Source organism: Ambystoma mexicanum, chromosome 6q (genome assembly GCF_040938575.1).
Source record: "Ambystoma mexicanum isolate Mex_15411 chromosome 6q, UKY_AmexF1_1, whole genome shotgun sequence".
NCBI lineage: Eukaryota > Metazoa > Chordata > Amphibia > Caudata > Ambystomatidae > Ambystoma > Ambystoma mexicanum.
The window spans coordinates 198239003-198263414 of NC_090937.1; the positions used below are offsets into that span (position 1 = coordinate 198239003).

The 24412-nt window shown below is 47.5% G+C and overlaps 1 protein-coding gene across 2 annotated transcripts in view; it reads left to right on the top strand.

Moving 5' to 3' along the window:
• The window catches only part of HSDL2 (hydroxysteroid dehydrogenase like 2), a 732267-nt gene that overhangs the window by 237834 nt on the left and 470021 nt on the right, over positions 1-24412 (top strand). For both annotated transcript variants that reach the window (XM_069630633.1, XM_069630634.1), the window contains exon 4: positions 5641-5755. In XM_069630633.1, the coding sequence (XP_069486734.1) occupies positions 5641-5755 (115 nt within the window). The remainder of the gene's footprint in view (positions 1-5640; positions 5756-24412) is intronic.

A 24412-nucleotide genomic window follows, 5' to 3' on the forward strand; every position in this document is an offset into this window, starting at 1 on the left:
AACTAGAGAAATTTTGAAGAGCTACCGGAGCTCATAAAGGAAATAGCAAGAAGATAGCAAGGAAGAATTTGTTAAATGTACATTATTTGACAAAATACCTTTCTGCAACAAAAGTATCAGAAGACCAGACCTGGAGAAGAGAGATATTCTCTTTGCTTCATTTTGAGTTCTTCATATTAGTGGTAGGGTTAGGTAGAACTAGATTTGGACCGAGGGCATTCATGTTTTGTGGACGTCCTGACGACAGACAAGCACCTTTTTAGTTTCTCAGGCAGGGTAATCCCTTTAGCGATAGTGAAAGATGGGCCTTTTTCATAAAGTTTAAATAAAGAAATCCTTAAAATGTCCACCAGGTGTATGGTTCCTTCTTCCGTCCCGCCACACTGCTTAGATTCACATGCGCCCACAAAGCCTCCCCTCAGTACAAGTAGAAGCACCATAGACAAACTGTACTTTTCTTCACATTCACACTTCACTATGTAGTCCATGCAACCTCAGGTCGGCGGGCGGGGGGTGGGTGGAATAACCATCTGAGGACCTTAACTCACGAGGGATCATGGGTACAGGACACGTCACAGTAGGGATAATATTAGTCATGCCCAGTCGACTATCCTTTTTTAAATTGAAAAACCTATTGTAATACTCCACACTAACCACTAGATGTCAGTCTATGAGCAGATAAAAGCATCAGAAAGATGATATACAGGTATGCAATATTTTAGTGTGTGCGCATATCTATCAGAAAATCTTAGTTGGTTCCTTATACAATTCCACATTATCTCACCTATCTGCATCTGTTACCTGTTAGGACCTTCGGGACATTACTGGCCACATGACATTTAGACACCCACACCCCTTGCCCTGGATTTCATTCCCTTCACACATGAGACGGTTGCCTGAAATCAGTGAAACATTGGTGTTCGTAGATGGACCGGACAAAGCTCACTTTAAGCGCTTCGATGCGAGAAACAAAACTCGAAGGATGTTTCAAAGCCCTAGCTCGCACATTTTTCAAGATATTTGCACCACAATGCACTGCACTGTGCCATGATGAGGCGACTGCTAGAGAGAGCACACAGAAGGTGCCAGTATGCATCAGCACGTCAACTCTCGTTTACCTCCACTTTGGTTGTGGAGTATGTCAGCCAGCCTTCAGTGCAGTTTACTTCAGAGTGATTGTGAATCTCTTCTCTTATAATCTGTAAGTGCTCATGAGCTTTGCAATGGGATTGCGTCGAGTTAAGCCTGTTGGGACTTCCCAAATCTGCTGAATTGCAATGATTTTGTTGCGATAAATCTGATCAACTCAACTATATTCTGGTTGTTTTTTCAGTGAATTTCAAGGGTTTAGTTATTGTCGTTTTTTTATGTGTCACTTGCCATGGCTAGTGGGCACGGCCTATAGCTGTGTCCACTGTATGTATTCCCTCAAAATGTTTTTTATACCATTTTCAAAAACTCTACCGGCCCCACTAGCCATGGCCAATGGCCTGAGCCTTCGGTGGCCACTGCACATGTTCCCCCTCACTTTTGGGTACTCTAGCCAGGGCCTTCGGGTGGGCCAACTGTATATTTTACAACACTATCAGACCACTAGCCATGGCCTTTGGCCGTGTCCACTTTCCACCCGCCACCTCACTGTAGCTGTCCAAATACTTTGTTTTTCTTTATGCTCTTCTTTTTTTGTAAAATAAAAAAGATCCCCAATAACCATGGTTATAATAGCAATGAAATACATATGGCAGCGGTTATCTGTTGGCATCCGATATCTGTGGTTTTTGGGAGACGACATCTAATGAAGTTTCCCTGCCTTCCCAGTCACTCACCAGGTGCCTCTCTCCCACTGGCATGCTCCCCCCACTCCCATAAACTCACGTTTCCCTCCCTATCTCACTCTCATGCCCCCCAACCCTTGTTGTTCCATGTGATACAATTGTATTCCCGATCTCGTTTTCTTTTGTAGCTGCGGTTATTCTGCCAAATGTGATCTTAACTTGGTCCCTAGCCGCTGCCAACTCCCTAATTTCACATAGGGCCCCTCCCCCACCCCAGCTCACCTCTAAACTACTGCCATTACATTGTGTTTTCTCCTCTCCCCAAATATCATTTTCTGCTATTGTTTTCTGATAGCTGCAGTTCTTGCTTCGAACAAAAAAATGTGGATTTTCATTTCTGAAAAGCCTTTCTTCTGCAAACTACCATGAGGAGATATCACTATAATTTTGGGAAAGGGGGACCCCCTCACAGTCAAATATGTTTAAAAATAATGACTTGACGCAATAACACCAGTCCCACCCATCCCCTTCCACACCCCCCCTGAAATAGTCAACGCTTTGTGCCCAAGTTGTTTAGTAACTGGCCCAATTCAATCCTGTGGTCTGGGCTGTTTGCTCGAGCAAAAAGTGGACTTCTTTGGGGCAAATAAATGGAGACTAGGCTGAAACTGTTTTTTTTGTTGTTTTCTTAATACCTTTTTTATTTCGTAAAGGATCATTCCCATAAGCTCAGCCAAATCATTGTAAAAGTCAATAGTTATTAGCAGTTTATTTCTCGGGTTTCCTATGGTACTCGATATTCAACTATAGTCCTGCACCTGCCGCACTATATTTTATTTTGTACACATTTTTGACCTAGTCCACATTAATTTTCCATTAGAGATAATCATTTCTGCTTGGCGCATAGCAAAAAGCACTGGGTGGTAGTGGTCCAGGTACGAAACAAGGTGGGCATAAAGAGTTTTCGGAAGAGGTCTGGGGTTATTACATCCAGTAGTTTTTAGAATATTTGATGTGGAAGGGGGTGCCTCCTTCTCCCAAAATTATAGCTATTTGTAGCATGATGCTTTGCAAGAGAGGCTTTTTAGAAATAAGAAATGGCTTTTTTTTGTTTTTGTTCGATGCGCATGAATAACCGCCGCTAGCCAAAAGTGAAAAAGCAGCATTTGGTAGGGTGAGGGGGGGGAGGATGTAATGGCATCAGGCTATAGGTGGGGGAAGGGGAAAGAGGACACCATGTGAAATTGGGGGGCTGGGGATGAAGTTTTGAGCTCTGTTTCCTCATAGCCACGGTTATTGCTTGAGAACTGCGGTTGTTATAAAAGAAAACCCGAACAGGAATGAACGTGTTACACAAGTGTTTGGGGCAGGGAGGGGGGGGGGAGAAGAGTTGAGGCGAGTGGGGGGGGGTGCATGCCAAGAGGAGGTGGGCACTTGCTGAGTGCCTGGGAGGACACAGGAGTTTTTGATTTAGCACACTTTTTATGGTTAACTGTGGTTATATCAGGGCACCCATAGATGACCACGGTTATTTGTAGTCTTATATAACTGCAGTTATGGGAAAAAGTTATTTTAAAAAAGGAAAGTTACAGAAAATACAGAAAATTGGAATTTAACAGATAGTGTGGTGGGCGGTAATACGTGTGACCAAAGGATATGGCTACTGGGTTACTTTAAGGAAACCGAAGGTGCAATATGGAAAGTGGACAAGGCCAAGCCCGTGGCCTGGTAGTGTTTCAAAATATACAGTGGGCACAGCCAAAGGCTGTGCTCTCTGGCCAGGGCCATTGACTGTGGCCACCTAGTGGGTCCAAAAGAAATGTATTGGGGCAACATGTACAGCGGGCACGGCCGAAGGCTGTGCTCACTGGCCATGGCTGAAGGCTCTGGCTAGTGGGCCCAAACGACAAATATAGTCGGCCATGGTCACCTAGTAGGTCCCAAAAAAACATATTGGGGAACAAGTACAGTGGACATTGTCAAAGGCCGTGACTAGTGGGCCGCTAAAATACTATGGCATAACAAAAGCCTTGACATTCAATGAAAAAACTTTAAAGTGCAATTTAGTTGAGTAGATTTAATGCAACAAAAAAACTTGAAATTCTGCAGATGTGGGAAGTCATGACCAGCTTAATTCGGCGCATTCCCGTTGCAGAGCACATGAGCACATTCATATCATAAGAGATTCACAATGACATACACAATGGCATTATGGGGCCATGGCATTATGGGGGACTTCAACGGAAGGGGAATGCCCCGAGTTAAGCTGCTCATGACTTCCCACATCCGCTGAATTTCAAGGATTTTATTGTATTACGTCTGCTCAACTTAGAGTAGGTGGAATTGCTGTAGGGATTAGGGGATCTGAGGGGAGAAATTGGATTGCCTTTCTTTTTTATTTTAACATTACTGGTTTTTGTTGGTCCATATTACAAGATGCCTGTTGAAAAGCTTTTTCTATCACAATTGACTCAAGCTGGCCAGAGGTGGTTTGACGTTTAAGCACTATGCGTAGTCGAATTTCTTAAAATTATTTCGTACTGAGGACAGGCACGTAGTATTGTTCCTGATAATGGTGTTCAGCTGATGTCAGAGGAGATGCAGGCTTTTCTGCATGGAATGGTATTTAAACACATCTCCTTTTATTACTCACTAGCCAATAGCTTGGTGGAACGGATTAAGAGTTTTGAAGGATTGTTTTCATTGAGCATTACTTGATAAACTGTCGAAGTGTGGCTGAGTTAAGTGTGTCGGAGAGCAGAGTTTTTAGAGTTTCTTCTGGCAGTGGTGGTGAGATACTACTTTCAAAGGAACCCTTCCTGTTATACAGTGTGCAGCTGGTAGTGAATCTGTTGGGGCACAGAAATGTTAGTCTACCATTTCTGAAAGGTTCAGGCAACCCCTTTTTGCTTTTAAGTTGTGTAAGAGAAATTATCTGTTCCATCCTGCTTCCTTTGGTGTTGTAAAAGCAAAAACAATATCCAACACTCAAGTCTTGGTAGCAGTATGTGACCATTTATTTATCTGTAGTTGCAGAGAAACTGGCAGGGAAACATAATTTCTCGTTCCCGAAAAATGGTGCATCAACATGCTAATTCAACTTTCTATAGAGTTTAAACTATGAAAATCATGCAGTTATGTGATGCAATAGGTGAGTCACATTCGAACAGTATACTTCCTACCTGAAAATACTTGAACATTGAGCATACCATTACCATATCCACATCTCCTATCCTGACCACATGTCCTATTCCTGTTGCTTTGTGAGTTGTACTACTATACATAAGCATTGGCTGCCCGGTTAGAATAGCCCATTTGACATCCCTGCCATGCTTGGAGAAAGGCTAAGGTGTGCCCTGATGCTCCATATCACTGCACGGAGCGTAGCCGCATTCTGAACAGGGTCTTACGTGGCAGCTGCACAGCCTTATGGTCTGTGCCTATTCATAGGTTTTAGTGGCTCCTTATATGAATAATCATGGATGCAATGCCTTCCTGTTCACGACGTACCACACCTTGTATGAAAATCAGAAGATATTCATTAGATTTCTACAGTATTCAAGTTTTTCATATCTTGTTTATTGGCACTCCTTTGTCTGGTCATTCCAGCTGGTATGTGTAAGGACCATCCCCCTGTGTTCTATGAAAGTGTTCTACTCCAGTTGGTACTGTGACTTGGGGTCAAGGGCCCTGCATTGTTTTGGTCCATACACTCCCCTGTTTTCTTTGTCGCATCTGAATTAAAAACAGTGTCCAGTGCAGAAGCCATGGGAGATAGTTGTGGTATTTATTTTATTATAGATATAGTCATGGTACCTCATTTCCCTATGCTGTTAAATGTAAAACGGTGTTGTTTTTTAATCAGGAATAGACGTTTTGGTGAACAATGCTAGCGCTATCAGCTTGACCGGCACGCTGGAAACACCTATGAAGCGGGTTGATCTCATGATGGGTATTAATACAAGAGGAACCTACTTGGCGTAAGTATAATTTGCACAAATAGATGCCCCATGTCATACATCTTAGAAGCGGGGAGATGGGCAATGTTATGTCCAACATGCAAAGTAGGCCATAAAATTATTTTATGCAGATTTCCTTTTTGTAATGGCTTTCAATCCAGAGATTTACAGAAAAAACTAAATTAGAATCTTTAATTTTGCTATATTGTAGTATTGGGCTTGAACCTCTGAATGTATTTATTTTTATTTATTGGACATTTTTATGGCGCCTATACACAAGTGTTTCCAGGTGCCACAAGGCAAGGGAGGGAGGGGAACAAATGAATCACAAAGTAGAAAAACAAAAAGAAACAAAAACGGTTATATTGGCCTTGTGACAATCCTACCATGCAAGAACAAGGTGGTAAGTGCTTGTGGGTAGGGGGTAAAGGGGAAGTACAGGTGTGGGGAGTCCCCAAGGGAGGAGCGGGCAAGTGCTGGATGGGCCAAGGAGGCAAGCGCCAGGGGGACAAGGGGGAAGGAAGGAGGAGTGCAGTGGACAGAGAGGGCCAGGTTGGGCTAGTCTGGGAAAGGGATCCCAAGGGCAAGTGCTGGCAAGGGATGTTGGGGAGCCTGAGAGCAAGTGCTGGCAATCAATGTTAGGGGGACTGGCAACGGGTGCTCTGGCCCCTGTATGACTCTGAATGGACCAGGCCCCAGTCGCAACACCAGAGGGAATGTTTAGCATGGGAGGGGGAGAGGCAAGGAAGAGGAGAAAAGGAAAGTCTTGAGAAGTTTCCAGAACTTAAGAAGATCCTGCCCAAGTCTGAGAGGGAGGCTGTTCCAGAGGGAGGAGCCAGCCAAGGAAAGGGATCTACCTCCCACTCTCTGCTTGTAGAAGCATTTGACCTGAAGAGAGTTGGAGCCAGAGGACCGAAGGACTCTGGCTGGGAGGTATTATGGGAAGGAAAGCTGGATGTAAAGCGGTCCCAGGCCCCAGACAGTCTTGTGGATGATGCAGAGGGTCTTGAATCTGATCCTAGTGGTCTACGGGAGCCAGGAGAGAGATTTTAGGACTGGATAGATGCAGTCCCTGGCCTTGAGGCCAAGGAGAAGTCTTGCAGTCTTATTCTGAATTAGTTAAACGGGGCGAAGGGAGGAAGAAGGCAGATTGACGAAGAGGCTTTTGCAGTAGTCTAGCTTGGAGCGAACCAGGGCCCTGGAGACGTTGAGCTTCTGGGTGAAGGTGAGGAAAGGTAGAAATCCCCTGAGGAGGTGCAGCTTAAAGTTGGATTTCTTGGCAAGGTCTGTGATGTGGGAAGCGGTGAGAGAGGGGTCACAGATGATACCAAAGTTTTTTGCCTCACACGTGGTTGAGGGGGGGGACCCAAGGAGTCTGGCCAGAGAGTGGGAGCGAAATGAGGAGCAGGAGTCCCAATGAGAAGTATCTGTCATACTAGCATTGAGGCAGAGATCATTGGCACACCGCCATGCCTTAATAGCAGTCGGGGAATAAGGGTGGGGGAGGGAGACGATGGCAGCTTGAAAGAGCTGTGTGTCGTCTGCATAACACTGGAAAGGAGGGGTGAAGGTAGAGATCGAGTGTGCCAGAGGGGCCAGGTAGATGTTGAAAAGCCATGGCTATCGGATAGAGCCCTGAGGGATGCCACATGTAGAGAATGAGGAGGAGGAGGAGAGAAAAGAACCCATTTGTACTTGGGATGGTCTGTTTGAAAGGAAGGAGGTAAGCCACACCAGTGCCTTGTCCGTGATGAGTAGGTTATCATGGTGACGGTTTAAGGATAGTGGTTGACAATGGATAGTGTTTGATTCCAGATTAGAGAGTAGGTCTTCACGGATGCTCAGAAGAGCAGTTTTCGTGCCTCTGGCTGCTCTGAAACCAGACTGATGGTCATGGAGGCAGCTGGCCAATTCGGTGTTGAGAGTCCAGTGAAGGAGGGAGGAGGAGGGATGAAAGAGGAGGCAAATGCAGCAACTGACACGTGCTTCATCAGTTGAATGACAGAGAAGCAGACTGGCAGTGCAGGCGAAGGCATCGGGGGACAGGGGAGGTCAAGGTGGGAGGATAGAATGGTCAGACCAGTAGAGAGGGTGGTAAGATGGTTGGAGAGATGAATGTGTTGAGATGAGAGCATCCAAAGTGTGTCCGGCAGAGTGGGTTGGACCAGTGGTAAGGATAGTGAGGGGACAAGCAGTTATAAAAGGTGGGGGAGACGGAGAGCACCATGGGGCAGAGATGAGATTGGGGGAAATCTCAGGAACGTAGGGGAGAAGATCAGAAGCACTATGCAACAGTAGAATCTCACCAGCGGCCAGGCATACAAAAAACAATGAGCACACTGGAAATGCCCACATTTAGAGGTGTTTTTTAAATTTGAAAGCACTCCTAAATTCGACTTTTGCAAAGAGCACTAGAAAGCAGCACAAAAGGTGAATTTATAGGTGGAGAGCAGGCATGCAATCGAATTAACATTCTATTGCCTCTTAATACTTGTTGGTTATCGGGCAAGGCATTCTAGTGCAGCACAAGATGGTGGTTGTGTAGAGTAAGAGGTACATCTCTACAACCAGGAAAGCGTGTAAATGGCTCTCCATACAGCAAAAAAATCGACCTCAAAACTATCTGCCTCACTTACAAGGCCTTAAACAACCTAGCCCCACCGTACCTCTCCAACAAATTTACTTTAAAATCTTCATCCAGAATCACCAGATCATCCAACTCCTTAAGCCTACTAGTGCCCAGATTCGCCTTAAAAAGAGTAGGAGGCGCTAGCTTCACTGTGCTAGCCTCCCAACTTTGGAACACCTTACCACTCAAAATTAAAACCACTGAGTCCTTCCCGATCTTTAGGAAACTGGCTATTGGCTGGCTACTGAACAAAGAGTAGCTTTTACCCTCATCTCCAATATCTAACAGCCGCAACCACACCTGTATTATATGTAAATTGTCGTAGTATGTAAATCTTTCTTTGTAAATTGATGTACCTTGTAAATGTTAATGCATATTTCATGACTGTAACCGGATCCTTAAAGCGCCCTTCTACCCACGGGTCCGGAGCGCTTTACAAATAAATTAAACAAACAAACAAAAACAGCTAAAAGATATGCGGTAACAGTGCTAAGTGGACCTAGGCAGGCCCACAGTCATCAGAGCACAAGGCATAAGAGAGTACTTAAGTGTGGAGGTCCGGGAGACATGTGCTGCAGTAGCGGAGGGAGTTCTGAGGGTCGCTGACCAGAAGATGAGTAGTCCAAAGTCAGCTAGAGTTAGTGAGAGGCAGCTGCAGCAGTGCTTGGTAGGAGAAGTGGAGGATAGGTGCCAGGAGGGCAGGGGGATAGCGGGGCACTCAGACAGTGAGGAGAGGCAGCTAATTTCTTGAATGGGTGCACGACATTGCAGGTCATCAACAATTTGCCAGGATGTTGGGATGATCGAGCAGCCCCTGCAGCCTGACCAGGGATCAGACGGGGCCAGCCAGGGTGGAACATCGACCTTAGGTGCTTGCCCTTTGGTGGGGGCTGGTGCTCGCTTACTGGCTCCCGGGCCAATCGCCGCTTTGTCCCGCAAAGGACCAATAAGGCTGCTCCAATGAGGTTTTTGGACAGCCTCAGAAGTAACCACGAGTCCTGGCGGCCATGTTGGAAGGCCTGGGTTCTGCAGGGGATAATAGTCACAGAGGCCATTGCAGCGAGGTGCACTTCTGAATAGTGGCAGGAGGAATGAATAACCGCTCTACTCCTACATCTCGTCCCCTTTCCTCCATCCGGTATGGGCGCCCCTCGCGAGGAACGGCAACGGAACCTCTTTTCCACCAGGAAGACACTTCCCCTTTAAATTTACTGGCGCGCTGGGGCATGGCCCCAGGAGTGTGGGCTCCCTTAACTCCACCCACCGGCGCCACACCTCCGTCCCCTTTTCCGCATCGAGGGAAACGGACTGCTCCACCAGCGCTTCTGGGTGAGGCCTCATGCCTCGGAATTCCACACGCTTTCCTCCAAATCTTAACTTTTCTTTTACAGATTTGGGAACACCGTCCAGCGGTGCCCTAGTTTGTCCCTGGCGCATGTTGGCCTCGCAGGTGCCCGTAGTGCGACGGTTACTTCCCTACTGCAGATCCCCACACACTGTCTCCGATGCCTTGTTGAGGACCATGGTTGGGACGGATGCTCCGCGTGCGACTGATGCCTAAGTCAATTAAACACCGACGTCGAGCGTTGGAGGGAACTGTTCAACAGGACTCCACCTCAGAACATCAAGGACTACGTCCGGAGAAAGACAAAAAAGGTAGGTGCGTTATTTTCCAAAGCACTCTGCAGAGGCGACTCCTTCCCGTGGGAAGCCCTGTGGCGGGAGGCGTAAGTCCGGCACTCGCACCGGCTCAGGGAGCAACAAGACTCACGCAGCTAACGGCCTCACGGCCAAGGGGTCCAAGAACCCTACTGGTCCCGCAGCCAAGGGGCCTGTGAGCTCTACTACCACCGGGACTAGTCCCAAGGGGCATTGCCCTGGTACCGGGTCCTTACCCGATGGGGCCCCTTTACTCACGGCCAGCACTACCGGCCAGGGGGGCCGATGGTGCACAGCCTACCGGGTGTACACCTGAGCTGCAGGGCAGGACAGAGCCGGTGTTGTCAGGCATGCAGGCCGAGCCCAGGAACTCGCTGGGTACAGGTCCATGTGCTCCAGGTGCAGACAAAATGCCGGCGGCTCGAGGCAAAATGGCCACCACTTCCGATCAGCAAAGGTAGGGAAGCCTCGCTTGCTGCTAGGACAGACTCGGTACCACTGACACCCATCACCTGGACCACGTGCTACCCCAACATCTCGGGTTCCAGGTACAGTGACCCCATGTATGGAGAAGGGCTGGGGAGGCAGCTGGCATATTCGCCTCCGGGCAGGATCACGCACAGCCTGCCGGTGAGGACAGGTTTTTTGACAAATTCATGTCCCTCATGCGGTCCCCACAAATGGGCTCAATTCTCAGGGGCATTATTAAGGACATGTTGCCCCAGGCTTCACCGGCGCAACCCACAACAACACAGCCCATGCATGCTCCCTCCTCCTGCTCCACCTCTGCAGCAGCCTATTCCAGAGCTCCAGCTGCCCTGGTGCAGGTGCAATCCCTCCTCTACGGATGAACCTCAAAAGGTGACTGGCGCCACCCCCCTCCGGGGGCAGAGGAACAGCAGGACACAGAAGAGGAGGAGCAGGACACTCCCTCCTCGGCAAAAGTCTTCCATGACAGGATAGTGCCGGCCTGGTGGAATACCTGGGCATCCCCCAGCCCCAGAAGGAGGTCGCCAAAGCAGGAGTTCAGGCGGAGGTCCTGATCATCAGGGCGGAGGCTATGTCTGGCCTCCCCCTACAGAAGAATGCGAAGGCTTTGGCCAAAAAGGGCTGGCCCAAGCCCCACTCCACGCAATCCATCAACAATAAGCTGGAGGCTAGGTTCAGACAAGCCGAGGGCGACAGCAAACTGCTCTCTACGCACCTGCAGCCTCTCATCAGTTATTGCTGCAGCATCCATGTGTGCCAAGGCCCAGGCTTCCTTGTCTAGTACTGCCACGGCAGCCCTTCTGAAAACGGAAGAAAAGACTCCAGTCACACGGCAAGAAGGTCTACTCGAATGCCGGGCTGCACCTCAGGCAGGTCAACGTAGATGCCATCCTCACTGTGGCTACTCAACGCCTGTGGAGGGAAATCGCAGACTTTCTGCTTGACATCCCTAAGGACAACAAGTCTCATTCAAAACGGGCCTAGCTCAGGCGAAACTTGTGGTTCTGGACATTGAGGCTTCTGAAGGCTACATTGACACAGCTAACCGAGCAATCTGTCTGGCAACAGACACAAGGCTCACAGCCTGGCTAAAAGCTACCGGGTTCAACCCGGATGTGCAGGATAGAATCCTCGACCTTCAGTTTGAGGGGGTGAGCTCTTCCACTCAACTGATGAAGAGCTCGATAAGAAGAGCGGCTCTCGGCAGCAAAGTCGCTGGCCATGCCTACCAAACCGGCAGCTTAAACACTTTCTCACAGACACAGTCCCGCTCAGGCAAGAGGCAATCATTTGGCGGATTCCGTGGGTTCCAGGACCGCAAAGCCAGGCAGCCGGACAGGTCTCGCAGTCAGCACCGGAGGAAACACCACAAAGCATCAAATAAGGGGCTCTTCCAGTCCCCCTCCTCTTCATCAGCCTCTGACCAGAAGAAACAATGACAGTTCGTTTCAGGTCCACAGCACCACAGTTGGGAGCAGGCTGGCACGTCACAGTCCCGCTTGACGTGCGAAGTTCGCGGACGCATGGGTCATCTCAGTGGTGTCCTGGGGCTTCCAGCTACCTCCTTTCTTTCTCCCCCATCCAAGTCCCACCACCCCACCTCCTCAAACCACCCAATAGATCGGCAAACCACTCCTAGCAGAGATTCTAGAGAGGGAAGCGGTAGAACAGGTCCCTACCCCCTAGCAAGGGCAGGGCTTTTACTCCTGCATCTTCGCTATCCAGAAGATGAACCATGCGGGCCTTCTAGTGGTGTTGGATCTGTCTTCCCAGAATCTTTACCTACCCTTGTACAAGTTGAAGATGGTGACGCCAGTGCTCATTGCTGAGACAGTGTAGGGGAGATTGGACGTGTTCCCTGGACCTAAAGGACACGCATCTTCACGTTCTGATTGTGCAGCCTCAATGGGCCATCCTCAGGTTCCGGGTCATGGGCCTGCATTTCCAGTACAATGTTCTGCTCTTTGGGTTAAATTCAGTTCTGAGTTTTCACAAGGCTCATGAAAGCGGTGGTGGCTCTCCTCAGGTCGGGGGGGGGCTGCATGTCTACCCGTAGCTCGACGACCGGCTAGTCTGGGGTTCTTCTCCAGAGCAGGTTCGAGACTCAGCGGACAAGCTAATTTCTACCTTATTCGATCTGGGGTTTTCATTTAACTACCAAAAGTCTCAGCTCACCCTTACACAGACTCTAGTGTTTCTGGGCCTGTTGTGGGACACACAGCAGTATAGAGTTTTCCCCACGGGGGACAAGGTGATAGCAATTCGATCTGCAGTCTCCCGTTTCCGCAGCAGATCAATCACCACAGTCTGGTGATATCAACACCTTCTCCGCGTATTAGCACCATGTCTTCTGGCAGTCCCGTACACCAGGCTCCACATGAGGCTCCAGTTGCATTTTGCGAATTCTTGGGATCAGGAATTGGGCCATCAGGGGACCCTGGTCTCCATCCCACAACATCTGGACCACGGCCTCAGATGGTGGCAACAGGAGGAGAACATTCTGGTGGACAGACCATTCCATCCACCCTGCCCATAGAGTACACGATTACCACAGATTCTTCACTCCATGGGTGGGGAGCCACCCTGGGAATGCACTCTGTGCATGGCCTCTGGACCCTGACCGACCAACAGAATCACATCAACTGCATTGAGCTTATGGCTATACAGTTGGCCATCGGGTCCTTTCTTCTGATCATCAAGAGCAGGTTGGTGTGCATCCAGACAGACAACACAACCTGCATGTTCTACATGAACAAACGGGCACCAGATCCCTGTAACTGTGCGCGTTAGCCCATTCACAGATCTCCAGGGTCATCAGCCACAAAATGTGGCTCTCGGCGGTCCACCTTCCAGGAGAATCCAACCTGTAAGCAGACAGGCTCAGTCGCCTGGTTGCCGATATTTGAGTGGCAGCTGAATGGTAGAGTACTCCAGGAAGTGTTCAGCAGATGTGGTCAGCCAACAGCTCTCAGCGACCATCAGCCTCCTGATTTCCTCAACGGGCCAAACGCGGCCTCTGATTGGCTTTCGTCCAGCTTTTATTGCCCAATCAGAGCCGGCTGGCGAGAGCCGGCCCTTCCACACGAAGGCCCCGACACACAAAGGCTTCTCCTGTCGAGAGCCTGTCATGAGCCGACGGAGCCAGGGACCACAGACCCTGTTCTAGCCTCCTGATACCGCCTCAGAGCCAAAGGCACCGTTCATATATCTGGTGAGTGTTCGCCCAGTGCACTTTAGAGACATCACTTATCTGTCACTTGTACTGTCGGATCATTCCGAAACATTTAACTATCACGTGACTTGCACTGCTGTGCCATCCACCCCTAACGCATCCGCTCTGCCTTTACTGTCACTGTACCCGCTGGCCGCCTACTCATTATTGCGTACCATAACCACTGTTTTGATCCAATGCATAGCCCTTCAGCATTTGTATGCACTACCTGCAAAGCATTTCCTTAACATTTTCCGATACTGCTGCTAAACGGACCTCTAGCATGTTGCTTTCATATGACCCTGATCGGGCCGTGGTACACTGAACTGCAGCTTTCATCTACATACCTGCACGGGCCATCCTCCGTGCATCCCGTGAGCACCATTTGAGTGCCAGTCATCAGTATTACATCTACTCCATGTGTCCCTGTTGTTAGTTACTTGCCGGCTAGTCTGGCCAGCACATGGCTCTTGCACCTAATGTGCCCCCTGTTCACTTTAGGTTTGACTACGTCTGGTCTTTGCTATTTATCTGCAATGTTGTGCTTGTTCAGGTTACTCTATGTGGGATTGCATGAATGTGTAGTCTTTGTTATGCATGCGCACCCATTGTGCCTGCTTTGGTCACTATAGGCCTAACTACATGTAGTCACGTCAAGGCATTTATACTTATCTAATCCTGATATGCTACTGCTAATTATGTCAAGGCGCCTTCTACGTAACATATATGCCTGTATTCTTGCTGATTTACCGAATCTGATGAGTGAGCAATGAGAATCCGGGACCATCTTGCCTGTCTGCCTTGGACCGTCGCATACCTAGCAGGTTCCTTGCTAGCTCTACGCAGCACTTATTAACGGCACTAATAGTCCCCTGCTGCATAACATCCTTAAGCGCTCACCTTACCGTGACCATACTGCTCGCTGCGATCTCTCACTGCCTTGTTGCTGCCCATCCTTATTGCTATTGAAATGCCTATCTAGTGTCCACACTGCCCGCTGCACACTGCAACCTGAGCTGATGCCCATGCTTATTGTTATTGAAATGCCTATCTAGTGTCTACACTGCCCGCTGCACACTGCAACTTGAACTGATGCCCATGCTTATTGTTATCGAAATACACATCTAGTGTCCACACCTGAGCTGCAACTTGAGTAGATGCCCATGTTTACTCTCAATAGATATGTTAACTGAGTGTACTAACCATCTTTGTTAATTTATGAACCTCACTGCTTCCATCACCAGAGCCAAGTCACCCATGATGGCCACACTTAGCGGCGCCACTCTAACTATGGCTACACTCCTCCCACTGCTCCATAATATCTCACCTCAGAACTGCGCCTACACAACCCCACCACTTTACCCAGACTTACTATCTCCAGCGGAATGGATAAACAGATTCACCCGCCCACCTTCACCCTTCACACCTTGTCCTACACCCCTTAGAAACACAAGACTAGGTTCTCGCCTTGTTGTACCATCTACCACCTTCCTGAAAGCAGTCCCACCGACCATTATTAGAAACGCAAGACGTAGCCATCGCACTAATCTTGATCTAAAACTCACCAGAATGCTCACTAACCAGGCTAAGAACTTCACGCAGCCCACCACACACACTGACCCTCCACCGAGTCACAATCCTATAATACCTCACTCGCCACCACACACACTGACCCTCCACCGAGTCACAATCCTATAATACCTCACTCGCCACCACACACGAAAGTCAACCTTCCACCCTGCTCCATCAAGGGTGCTCTTATCAACGCACGCTCACTGGTAGCCCACGCTACTGATGTCGCCGACATTATCTCCACCAACCACCTAGACTTTATTGCTATCACGGAGACATGGCTCCACCCAGCAGCCGGTCCCACAATAGCTCTATCCACCCCGGATAACTACAACATCATCCGAGCTGACAGAAAAAATGGAATAGGAGGAGGAATAGCAATTATTGCGAAATCCACCCTAAACATCAGAGAAGCAACTAGCACAACCCTACCTTCAGCCGAACTCCTATCCGTCAAACTCCCATTATCTAACACCCAAACCATCCTTCTCCACATTATATACAGACCTCCAGGACCCCCCTCCACCTTTGAAGAGGCTATATCTCTCTTACTCACTACCAACATGAAACCAAAATCACAAATCATCATTCTGGGTGATTTCAACTTGGGACTTAATGACACCAATGACAATCATGCCACCTCCCTTAATGACACCAATATTCATCTAGGCCTCACCCAACACATTAATAAACCTACACACACAAAAGGAAGATCCCTGGACTCGCTTGCAGATGCCAACTGCAACCTCTCCCTGACTGACATCACTCCTTGTGCTTGGACTGACTATCGCCTTATTACCTTCTCTCTACCCAGATCCATACCCTTAACCACACTACCCACTAGGATACCTCAAATAACTTCCGGAAATAACCGCAACATCACCATAGAGAACTTTAGACCACTTCTCGTGCCTATCAGTAAAGCTAATCTACCTACGCAGAATGACAACCCATCAGCCATCGTAGACTTATACAACAATACTCTAGAGCTAGCTCTCAACCAGATAGCTCCTCTTAAACAACGAAAAGCCAAACCCATTGCCCACTCCAACAAATGGTTCTCAGCAGAATTAAAGGCTCTCCGCAATATCAAAAGAACTGCAGAAACTAGTTGGAGAAAAGCCCCCTCTCTTTCCACTAAAGATAAATTTGCTTCAGCAGCCTCCACCTACAAATCTACCATCCTGAACGCTAAAAAAGAGATCTATAACATGAGAATACAAAACGCCAAATCTGGCACTAAAGAACTATTCTCTATACTGAGGGAACTTTAATCACCACTGCCTCCTACAGTGGACTGCATTAAAGACAAGGCCTGGTGTAATAATATCCGGCTTGCCCTCGCTAACAAAATTGCCCTCCTCCAAACTAAGATAGAAGCAAAAAAAGCCAACCTTGCCTCCAAACAGAACCCCAATGGCAAAATAGACCACACCACCCATAATTGCCTCTCCTTCCACTTCTCACCAGTCACAGAAGAGGAAGTAATCAAGATAATCGCCAGTCTCAAGTCATCCAACTGCAAAGGTGACATTTGTCACGCCCCCGTCATCAAAGACGGAGCGGATGAGTTAGCCCCTCTCATCACCTCTTTGATCAATTCTTCCTTCAAAAACTCAGTGGTCCCCAATAACCTCAAAGAAGCGTGGGTCCTCCCCCTGCTCAAAAAACCTAACCTAGACCCAAACATCCCCACTAATTACAGACCCATCACCACAGTCCCATTTCTCCTCAAAACCTTGTACAGGGTAGCCTACCTCCAAATACAACAACATTTGGAAGACAACCTCCTAGGCCTGCAACAATCCGGCTTTAGTCCAAGGCATGGGACTGAAACTGCCCTCTTGGACCTAAAAATCCAAATGGATGATGCCAAAGACAAAGGCAAACTGGCCATTTTTGCTCTTGTTGGATCTATCCGCTGCCTTCGATCTGGTTGACCACCAGATCCTCACTCAACACCTCTCCTCGGCTGCTGCATTCTCTCAGAATGCCACTAAGTGGATCTAGTAATTTCTGTCTGACGGGTCGACTAGGGTCTTCGCCCCCTCCGCGGCTGCGGGCCCTATCCCAATTACATGTGGAGTGCCCCAAGGCTCCTGTATTTCGCCCACACTTTACAACATCTTCACAAAGCTCCTCTTTGACCGTCTTGACGATCTGGGTGTCAGCTACACTAATTACGCGGATGACACTCAGGTCCTCATCACTTTCACTGGCAGCTATGAAGAAGATGTTGCAAAGCTTAATGAAATCTACTTAGAAATCCAAGCCTGGATGGCCACACACAGTCTTTGCCTAAACGACGATAAGACAGAACTGCTTATCGTAGGTTCCTAGGCTCGCCTCAACAAACTGGACCAAAGGTACCAATCCTTTACCATTGATGGCAACATCATAAAAGTTTCCAAAGAGGTCAAAACACTAGGTGTGTACCTCGACTCCACCTTGTCACTAAAAAAACAAATAAACTCCACCATCTCAGCCACCACCTACACCAATAAATTGATCAATGTCTGCAGGCCTTTTCTATCCCCCTCAACCTGCCTCACCTTATCTAGAGCGTTGTATTCTCTAAATTAGACTACTGCAACACACTCTACCTAGGCACCAATAGTAAAAACTTGAACAGGCTCCAGATCCTTCAAAATAATGCATTAAGATGTGCCCTCAACCTCCCGCGCAAGGCTCACATATCCACAGTTAGCAAAGAAGTGCATTGGCTCCTGATCCGTGACAGAATTAAGCTAAGAACGCTGGTCAAATCCCCACAGGTGCCTGTCACGCACTGCACCTCGCTACCTCTCAGACAAATTTTCTAGACACTGCTCCAATAGACCCACCAGAACCCCTTACCTGCACCAATTAAAGATCCCCAACTACAACCTAAAAACAGCAGGAGGTTCCAGTTTCCCAGTTCTCGCAGCACAATGCTGGAACGCTCTCCCTCTTGCAATTAGATCGGAAGCCACGTTTTGGCCATTCAGAGCCATGGTGAAATCATGGCTATTAGCTTAAACATTTAGTCTCTCACCTACACGCTCGGCCAGCCGCCGTTCTCCACCATGTAGTAATGTTTTCCCTGCCTATATCCTATTCAGGACCACCCTGTAACCCGGTCCTCACTCTCCACTGTAACCATCTTGTACCTTGTTTTCTATTTATTCTACTATCCGTATGTAACTACTCAGAGCATGGACTAATGTATGTGCTCTGATTGTTGTATTATTGTGCTTGTGTAACGATATGTAACTCTGCTGTGCACATGATTATGCGCCCAGCTACCTGAGGTTTCGGACGCGCTTTATAAATAAACTAAACTAAACAACAGACCTGTTTGCGACTTAACACAATCAGGCGTTTTAGCAATTCGCGTCCTGGGGCGAAGGAGGGGATGCAACTCTCCAGTGGACGCACTCCAGATACTCTGGGATGGGATGTGGGCATATGCATTCCCACCAACGCTGATTGTGCACAAGGTGGTGAGCAAGATCATGAACTCCAGGATCCTCGGGATAATCCTTGTGGTGCCTTGATGGCCGGCAATTCCCTTCCTCCTCCCACTCCCCCCCCGAGGAAGGGCCCTCTACTAGCACAGCAGGGAGGTGCAGTGCAACACCCCTCTCCGGAGAGGCTAGCTAAAGCGGCCCGGTTACGCTCCAGCACCTTCAGTTGTCCAGCGACAATCTGTCGATCGTTCAAAGTGCCAGGAGTCAGGCTACGCACAAGCAGTACAAAAGTAAATGGATGAGATTCTGCTTTTTGGCTAAGGAAAATTGGCTGAACCGACTGACGGGCACCCTCAACCAAGTCTTATAATTTTCGTCCTATCTCGCCAGGTCTGGCGTCCAGTTCGATACCTGCAAAATGTACCTGGCCGCTATCGGTACGCACAGGAACTCTGACTCGCTTATCCTGTCTTCGGCCAATGCCGTCGTAAAGAAACACCTGACTGGGTTGACCAGGCTTTACCCTCCTGTCAAATGCCTGCATTCCGTTTGGGACCTTAACGTTAAGTGCAATATCCCACAAACCATTTGAACCCTTGGCCACAGCAGACATCAAGTTGGTTACCCTGAAGACAGCCCTTCTGGTTTGTCTTACGTCAGCTCGCAGAATGAGCGAGATCCAGATAGTCACTTCAGAACCATACAGTAGATTTCACAAAGACATGGTCGTACTCCGCACGCACCCCAAGTTTCTTCCGAAGGTGGTATCATCTTTCCATATCAACAAGGAGCACAATCTTCCCGGACCCCAAAGAAGATGCAGAGAAAACGCTCCACTGCCTCGATGTCAGGAGAGCGTTGAAATTATATCTGGACAGAACAAAGGGCGTCCGCAAGACGGACGCACTGTAACATTTGGAGGCTCCAGGCCTGGGCAGCAAGCCTCCAAGGCATCCATAGCTCGATGGATGACGGCAGGCGGCATACAAGGTGCAACGTAAGGATCTGACACAAAGCATGCATGCGCATGCATTAAGAGTCAAGACGACCGCTGTCGCATTCCAGTGCCACGTTCCTTGGCAGGTGATCAGCAGGGTGCAACATATGCTAGCCCTTTGGCCTTTTGCAAACACTACTGTTTTTACCAATGCCAAGGCACCTTCGGCCAAGTGATCATGCGTAATCTATTTGCCTATAGGGTCAGACTCTCCTCCCCAAGGCTTTGTCAGTTGTAATCGCCCATAGAGGATGGAGGAAATAGGACAGGACGTAGGAGTAGTTAAGTATTACTCACTGGAGTGACTAACGTACTCCTAGTCCATAGTCCCCTTTCCTCCATATGTCGCACCATACATACCCCTATAATAAGACCAGTGAGGTTGCTAGAGTATAATACAGCCGACGTGTCAAAAGGGGACTGAGATGTGATGCCGGTGGGCGGGGTTAAGGGAGCCCGTGCTCCTAGGGTTGCGCCCCACCGTGCAAGTACATTTAAGGGGAAATTGTCTCTTTCTGGTGGAAAAGAGGTTCCGTTCCCGTCCCTCGCATGGGACGCCCATACAGGATGGAAGAAAGGGGACTATGGACTACGGGTACGTTAGTCACTCCTGTGAGTAACACTTTATTTCTTTTAGCTAAATTCATTCTTGGAAGTATGTGTGTTATTTGACTGTCTTGGTTGAACATGCAATGTTGCGTGTCTCTCTTTGTGAAATACTAGAGCATCAAAGGGTTCCTGGTGAGGAGGGTTGTTGGAGTCCTGCTGATCAGAGATGTCTCTGGTGGATGTTCACTAAAGATGAGAACTTAATCACTAATGACAGAAAAATGGGGGAGTATGCAAGACTTTTTTCTTTTCTTTTTTGTCATTGCAACTCACTCCAGTCATTTATATCATGTCCTTGTTAGAACTTTGGTGACAAGTGCATCTAAAGAACCCTCCACTGAGGGAGGAACAATGCTAACAAATATCTAGCACACCCTATGGACACGTTATGACCATTTGGAACTGAAGTCTGGGCTTATTCTGCTATTTTTGGTCTACAAACATATAAACTCACAAACCGGAAGACCAGGATTATACTAGTCTAGTTAGTACTCCAAATCTATTTATTTGTTCTCGTCGTCAGTGTATAAAAAATATTCTATATTCATCACATATGTACTTTGCTTTTCATACAATTCAATAGCATGTTGTCTGAAAGTAGCTAAAGACTTAATAAAATATTAGTAAACGCCCTCTAATGTAGACTATTCCAAAACTGTTGACGTTAATTCATCACTCTACTCATTTATTCATTCCTATTCGTACCTCTATAAAGTGCAAACCGTGGTAAATAATCCACAATAATTGCATCTTAGACTCCTCATATGACCTCATTACAAAAAACAGCATGCCCAACATGTTTCGTTGCTTCTGGCTTTTGTGTTAATTTATGCAACTTCTTCAGGGGCCAATTAGTCTGCCAACACTCGGGTGCTTGCCACTTACGTAAATCAGTACATAATAAACTGCACAATTATTTACAAGGAGAACAGATTCTGCTTTGCCACTTGTTTACAAAGCCCAATTCCTCAAATGTAAATACATGTTTTCGTCCGCTGTCATATCTTGTCCGACATACTTGCTTACAGCCTTACACTTAGTGCCTCTGTAAAACATCATGCATATCTTGTGTTACTAGAGTTACTAGCAGGATCATAAAGAAAATTCTGTACAACTGACGCAGAGAATTTCTCATAAGTCTCTCAATGCTGTAATAATTTTAGCATTCTTCCAACACACCGTTTGCTACCTTTATTATTAAGGGCAAAAGTTACAGTGCTCCCGACTCAACACTGTCTGACCTGCTTCTTAACTGACTCTCTCTCCTCCTTTATCTCATAGTTAATTTGTCTGCTAGTAACGACCTCGTAGCGTCTTTCTCCATTTGTTTTTGTATTTGTGATTGGCAGACCCTCGTCATGTAGAACAAAAAACAATACATCTTACGTGCCATTTCCTTGTGTGCACTCGTCATTGATCTCCAGATGTTATTGTCTAACAACTTCCGGCGTGCAGTGGGCTGTAGAAACAATAAGTGTAGGGTCTCGGCGTATAGAAGACTGGGCCATTGTTTAAATACAGTATATAACATTTTCTCATAAATCACGCACTTCCATGATCATTTACGAGTGTTCCACAACGGAATTTAGTGAATCATAACATAAGATAATACCCGTGTGTCACTTCGCCCTCTCGCTCATGCTTCACCTATGTGGTCCTATTCGAAGCGGATGTCCTTTCTATTTTGTTAGTTGTGCCTTTTTCGGCAGTTTGCTATCAAGTCTCAGGGTGAGCCTGTGGAGACATACCCACTTCGTTAGTGTGTTCTAGGAGCAGAGTGCATCTAAATCGTCAATAGAGTATTTTACTGTTGCTCTCTCTTACCTGGTTGTCCCCTGTGTGCATCGTCCGCTCTTGCTCAACGCGTCTTCCTAAGCATTTATTACTTTCGGAGCCAGTTAGTGTGTCTGCAAGGATCTTAAACGTGGATGCAAGTAAAGCCTTCCGCTAGTGGCAAAAAACACTGTCTACTAATGACTAGTCCAACTACATTCGGGCAGCCAAAGAGCACAAGAAGGCTATTTGTGCCGCAGAAAAGTGCTCTTATGAGAATAGGATTAAGACTGCTGCATCAGACACAAAATAACTTTTCAAGATCTTACCAGGTTGAAGACCCCTGCCCTATAAACATCACAGTCGTGAAAGACACAGACTGGTGCACTTAAAGGAATGGTTCGGTCAACATTTTTTATTGTCCCTATGGGTCGGCCATGTGTTTTTAAGCCTAAATCGCACGATTTTAGAAAAATTTCCTATGGACCGTACCCGAGTTTTCGTCCATTAAACGCACGCGAAAACAGGCACCAGGGCGCTGCCATTTTGTGATAATCCTATCACTAGCCCCATCGCCCTGGCTGACCTGCTTTTGCGGCACTAAATCATATCCCCGCCCCTGAGCCTGTCATCAGCAGACGCGTACCGGCCATTTCACAACGCCAAAGCACGTCTCGTGTCAACATTCGCTGCGCTTCAGCTAATGACGTTTCGCCATGGAAACAGCAGGAAGCCTCTTTACTCAATAAGTATAAACGGACCGTTTCACAACACACAGCAGCAGATTTTTGATTCCCTTCCTCTCTCTGTGTTACTTTGAGTATTCTGTGACTCGTTTCTGTGCTCTGGTCAGCTACCTTCGTTGCTTGTAGCCTGTGTGAACAGATACCAGTACCACCGCTATAAATTATTTTCGTTTGTTTACCACACAATGATGGCTACAATAATGCCCTACATGTACGAGCCCGAGTATACCGAGGAGGAACTACTGGAAAGGGAAACATGTGAAAACAATGGGGCTTCTGACGGCAGTTGGCAGGACGAATCAACGGATGAAGACACTGGACCTAGTCGAATGGACGGTGTTTCCACCTGGTGCACATGCAATCGGTGCAAGCTAATGCCAACCGAGGATGCATGGCCTACATTTCGGAAGTCGAGCCACGGCCTCAATGCATCACCGAGCTGCCAGACTTCAGGGCAGCCTGCCTCACACGGTCCGTGTTGAGGATAATGATGGTGCTTATGCACGAACTTCACGCAACTGTTCGTTCTCGTAATCCGAGTAACGGGTAAGTATACTCTACTTGTGATGCCACTCCTATTTCATGGTCTTCTACTATATCCAAAATTACATATACATATCATGTTAACGCATGAAAGTCGTTCAATAGTGTGCAGTCTCTAGATTTGTCCAAGCAGAATGCCATTAGTTACAAGAATTGTCATTGACAATAAACGTTTAATAAACTTATCTTGTTAATTTTAAAAACAGTTTGTATCATTCTTTTTCGTTCCTTTACATGGTGGCTTGGACACCGCGTTCAAAGAGCAATACCCGCCTGTGCCGTTCGTGCCATAAGAGAAACTTTCCCGAGTGGCAGCAGTCAGTACAGGGGATTTTCCCTCGCTGTGCTGCAACCTGACCTGTACAATGTGTAAAGTCTTGTATTTTTGTGCCATCAAAATAAGATACAAAATAAAACACCACATATATTTCAACAACGGTCGTTTCGATTTTTTTAAATGAATGATGTGCGTCTCCATTCAAGGATGGACGTCAGACATCTGTGCTCCGAATGGGTGGTCAGGTCTCTGTGAAACGGGATGGTCACTATCTAAGCTAACATAATATATTCTCAATAATGCATGCACTAAATAACACTTGTTCAAAGTCTTTCAGTAGGTTATGTCTCTATAAAAGTCACACATATATCTATACTATCAATTAACATTGGATTAAACAGGCCTTAGACCTTAGGGTCTTGACCACTATAATACACTGGTTGAAGTGTGGGTCTGTGCTCACAAGAATCTCCGGTATGTGTCATTTGTTATTGATAGGCAACAATATACTGTGGTAGGGGTCTAATGTTAGTTGGGGATCTGCTAGGTGGGCATCATGGCGTGGTCAGTGGTCTGGAACATGAAGAGAATACCTTGCAGGGACACAGGGTCAGAATGGCAGTAAGTTTCCACTGGCGAGGGTGCGTGGGCAAGGACACGTTTGTGGAGATGAACAAGCTATGTGCTTAGTTCAGGCTGGTTCACATGCAGGACAGTGATCTCA